The sequence below is a fragment of the Sinocyclocheilus anshuiensis genome, unplaced genomic scaffold (genome assembly GCF_001515605.1).
Source record: "Sinocyclocheilus anshuiensis isolate Anshui unplaced genomic scaffold, SAMN03320099.WGS_v1.1 scaffold7, whole genome shotgun sequence".
NCBI classification, from domain to species: domain Eukaryota; kingdom Metazoa; phylum Chordata; class Actinopteri; order Cypriniformes; family Cyprinidae; genus Sinocyclocheilus; species Sinocyclocheilus anshuiensis.
In genome coordinates, this window is record NW_015549582.1 from 958,566 (window position 1) to 963,035 (window position 4,470).

Consider the following 4,470-nt stretch of genomic DNA (forward strand, 5'->3'; position numbering starts at 1 on the left):
TGGGATAAAAACATAAATGTTTTAACTCCTGACTAAATCATGAATCATGATCATTTTAGTTTGTCTTCATTTATTTCAACATTAATGGTCTAGAATTTGAGCATTTTTGTTCACCAGATTCAGCATAATGATCGAAATAGATCCAGTTGATTAAATATGAAATGGCTGAAATTAGTGTAACCATGTTAAGCTCCTCATGACCACTTTTACAAGAATGTTTTACCACTGAATACACTTGGAAAAAAAATAAGCATGCCACTCAGTCACCTTATTTTATTAGAAACAGATATGCAAATCGAGGTAGACTAGAACCAGAAAATCTGAGCATATCACACCAGTCCTCGGGTCTTTACACTGGCTTCCAGTTATTTAGGATTGATTTTAAAGTATTATTACTCGTTTATAAATCACTCAATGGCCTAGGACCTCGATACATTGCAGATATGCTCACTGAATTTAAGGTTAACAGACCACTCAGATCATTAGGATCAAGTCAGTTAGAAATTCCAAGGGTTCACTCAAAACAAGGGGAGTCTGCTTTTAGTTATTATGCCGCCCGCAGTTGAAACCAGCTTCCAGAAGAGATCAGATGTGCTAAATAAGTAGACATATTTAAATCCACTCAAAACACATCTATTTAGTTGTACTTTTACTGAAAGCACTGTGCTACGTCCGAACTGATTGCACCGTATTGTAGGTATCATTTTCTATTTTTAACTGTTTTAATTTTATTTTAAATCATTTTAAAATTTAATTCCTTGCTTCTATTATTGTGATTATTTCTATGATTATTTTAAATAATTTTATGTAAAGCACTTTGAATTACCATTGTGTATGAAAAGTGCTATATAAATAAACTTGCCTTGCCTAGTCAGATTGGCACTGAGACTAACTTTTTTACACAAGGCTCCACACTCATGTTCATGGAAGGGAAAAAAATGTCTCAAAGAAAGATTTATTTAGACATGAAAAGAATCATTTTGTTGAAATTCAGCTTAAACCGTCTCCTTGGCATCAGTGGTTTACTTGTGCTTCCTGACAACTGCAAAGATAAAATATCTATTAATATACAACACTGGACACTTGTATTTTTTTAAAGCACTCACATAACATACAAAACAAATACTTGCCTTTCTTTTTGCCTTTCTTGATCATTTTCTTATTTTTCTTGGGTTTTGGATTATCAGTACCCTATCAAAAGAGAAAATGCACTCAGAAAAGATCAACTTTATAAAAATAAAAAAAAGAGTGCATTCTACCTGTTACAGAAATGCACATACAAAAACTCACTACAATGGTAACTGCAACTTCTAAAGCAGATGTAAAATTACCCATGATGCCATTGGCCAGCTCACCTGTGCTTCTCCCCCTGTCAGAGCGGTGATGTCACTGAATCGTGTGATGTTACCCAGCTGTGACGTCATTCCCACCATTCCTCTTTTCCCGAGTCTCTGCTCACGTGGCGTACTGAGACGCACCAACATGGACTCCTCATAGTTTTTCCTTTTATGAAATTTTTTCCAAAATTATTAGGGAAAAAGAAACATTTACTGAATAATCTACTGTATTTAATGTAATCTACAACCTGAAACTAGAGTATCTAGAATATAATAATTCCATAAACCTCCATATCACGTACCTGTTCAGCTCCTCTCTGCTTTCCCGTTCAGTCTGGAAGTCTCTGCGGTCTCTGATCTCCTCGGGAGCATCGCTGTATTGCTGCCGGAGCTCCTGGATCACAGAGCTGCGGAGTGCCGCTCTCTTCTGTTTATCGATCTGCTCCTTCTGCCGGTCTGCTTCTGTCATGTCTCCGTCTGTGTATGGACAGGGGAGGGTTTGGGATGAGTATTAACTATCAATATAATTGTCACTACACCTGAATCCTAAAGTGAAATAACCAAAGTGAACTGCTACAAAATCAAAAGACTTGCCATAATGCATTGGAGCAATTCGAGGAGGTACGTATTTCCTGCTGGCTGAGGGCTCTTTTAGCCCCTTTGATTTTCCTCCTTCGCCCTCATCATCGGAGTTCTCAGATTCACTTAGCTATGTGTGGAAGAAATGCAGCAATTTTGAGGTAAATGATGTGCGCTTAAACAATAAAATTAAAATTAAATAATTTTAAATAAAGAATTTTGCTTTAAACATATATACATACATACACAAACATACATACCTGTACAAATTAATGCACACATACACTATTAATATATCTTATATTATATAACTAGAGCTTTACCTTGCTGACCAGATTCTGAGGGTTAGGCCGAAGGTGTAGAGGGTCATTCTCAGCTGGAGGAAGCGCCATCAATCAAGTCAGTAAACAGTGTTCTTAACGTGTGCACTTGATGACAAAAAAGTAAGAATGAAATATTTACCAAGGCTGCCTGTTACTGCTGTGCGCACTAATTTATCAATCTGATACTTCAGCTTTTGATCTAGGGGACGCATCTTCTCTAAAACCTGTACAACAAAGACAGAGAGGGAAAAATTCTCCTTAAACATAGGCACAGCATTTGTGACAAGGTGTGTAACTGATGTGACCTGATCCGTACATTTAATTGAATTTACATTATGTATGGAAGTCTGAAATAACCAAGGCAAGGTTTATTTCTAAAATACTGTAGCTAAAGTTAATTCATTTAAACATGTATTATATATTGTATTACGGTATTGATATATTTGATTTGATGCCACAAAAGCCAGTATTGTTAAAACTGAGAATTTGTTTATTTAGAAAATGAACAGATTACAACGGAGGAATTTGACAAAAACGGATGACCCACTTTGTTTTGTTAAGGGAATAATGCCCCTGAAAATCTATTCCAAATTAATTTCTGAATGTGGTATGTGCCTTATGAGGTTTGTGTCGTACCGTCCTAATGGTGACCAGCCTGTGGATGGCACTGTTGTCCTTCAGACTTTCTCCTTCTGTCTTCAAACTAATCAGATGAGTGATGTCTTGAAGGTAAAACAGTAACATATGATATCTCAAGTCCAAAAAAGACAAACCCTACAGCGAAAAGGAAAAGAGATGTCATAAACATTTTTGATGATTGTGACTATTCAATATCTATGTTACGCAAGTAATATAAAAAAAATAGTTCTACCTTAGAAGTCTGATAAGCTTTCTCTCTTACTTTCTTTATCAGGTCCCGAACATGACTTGTTACTGAAGCAACCTGAAAATAAAGGTTGAAAATAAAGGAAAATAAAGGAGGAAGTCTTGGCCTAATGGTTAGAGAGTCGGACTCATAACCCAAAGGTTGTGGGTTCGAGTCTCGTACCGGCAGGGATTGTAGGTGGGGGGGAGTGAATGTACAGCGCTCTCTCCACCTTCAATACCACGACTGAGGTGCTCTTGAGCAAGGCTCAACCCCCAACTGCTCCCCGGGCGCCCCGCAGCATAAAAAATGGCTCCCACTGCTCCGGGGGTGTGTGTTCATTGCTGTGTGTGTGTGCACTTTGGATGGGTTAAATGCAGAGCACCAATTCCGAGTATGGGTCACCATACTTGGCCACATGTCAGGTCACTTCACTTCATAAGACGGTGTCAATCACCATCACATCTTCCCATATCATTGTATTATAGCCAACTGTGATGCTGTGCTCAAAATAAAATCTAAAGCAAAATATTCAGGCTTTACAAACCTGTTCTGTGAGACTGTTGAGTAGACGCACAGCAGTGGGAAGGTCATTGTCAATAAGATCCTGCAAAAGACAATTACATCAGTTAAGTGTTTCGCAGAAAATGCAGACCATAAATACTATCAGGTTTGCCAATGTACAATTTCATAATATCTTGTAATTTATCCGCGAAATAATAAACGATTCCATGACAACATGATAATAACACTATAATATACCAGTTACAATACATCTATGTTTTGGTTCAATCAAGGACAATTTTTTTTAAGGTAAAAAACAACTCACGTTTCCAACTGCGGTGGCCGCCATCTCGGATTAACCAAGTTGATACGGATGCCACGAAGGGACAAAACTCACAGCACGCAATTCAAATATCGTACTGAGACAAAAGTCAACACGCTTGACAGAACTATTTCGCATTCAAATGTGCTTGAATTATTATACAGATTGTTCTGTTATAATGTAGAATTATTATATAGAGTATAACCCTAACCTTAACGAAGGTAAAAGGACAGAAAACGCCGATATTTGAGCCATTAAAAGTAAAATCAAAACATACATCAAGTATGTAAGTATGACATACATCAAAATATACTGAAAAATAAAAATTCTTAAACCAGCCTACGGTGGTTCCTTGGTCTTGTTGGTTTTAGGCTGATACTGGCTGGTTTTAGAGGGGATTTGGGGGCATTTTTGATCTGGTAACTAACCAAACAACCTTTAATATAAATACAACAGGCAGATATCTATTTGTTTGTTGTTAATTCACAATTCTAAATAGAATTTGTGATTTTTGATTTTCCTGAACTTTCTGCAGTTTTG

General features: G+C 37.0%; 1 protein-coding gene across 1 annotated transcript; it reads right to left on the reverse strand.

The window, feature by feature from the left end:
• Positions 1-837: 837 nt before the first annotated feature.
• On the reverse strand, positions 838-3,984 carry ngdn (neuroguidin, EIF4E binding protein). The gene is made up of 11 exons (XM_016446055.1): positions 3,934-3,984; positions 3,652-3,711; positions 3,111-3,182; positions 2,876-3,013; positions 2,379-2,463; positions 2,240-2,292; positions 1,932-2,046; positions 1,640-1,814; positions 1,356-1,503; positions 1,131-1,191; positions 838-1,042 (listed from the first exon to the last, which is right to left on the reverse strand). The coding sequence occupies exons 1-11, from the start codon at positions 3,955-3,957 to the stop codon at positions 1,023-1,025; spliced, it is 951 nt and encodes a 316-aa protein (XP_016301541.1). The 5' UTR covers positions 3,958-3,984; the 3' UTR covers positions 838-1,022.
• Between the last annotated feature and the right edge of the window lie 486 nt (positions 3,985-4,470).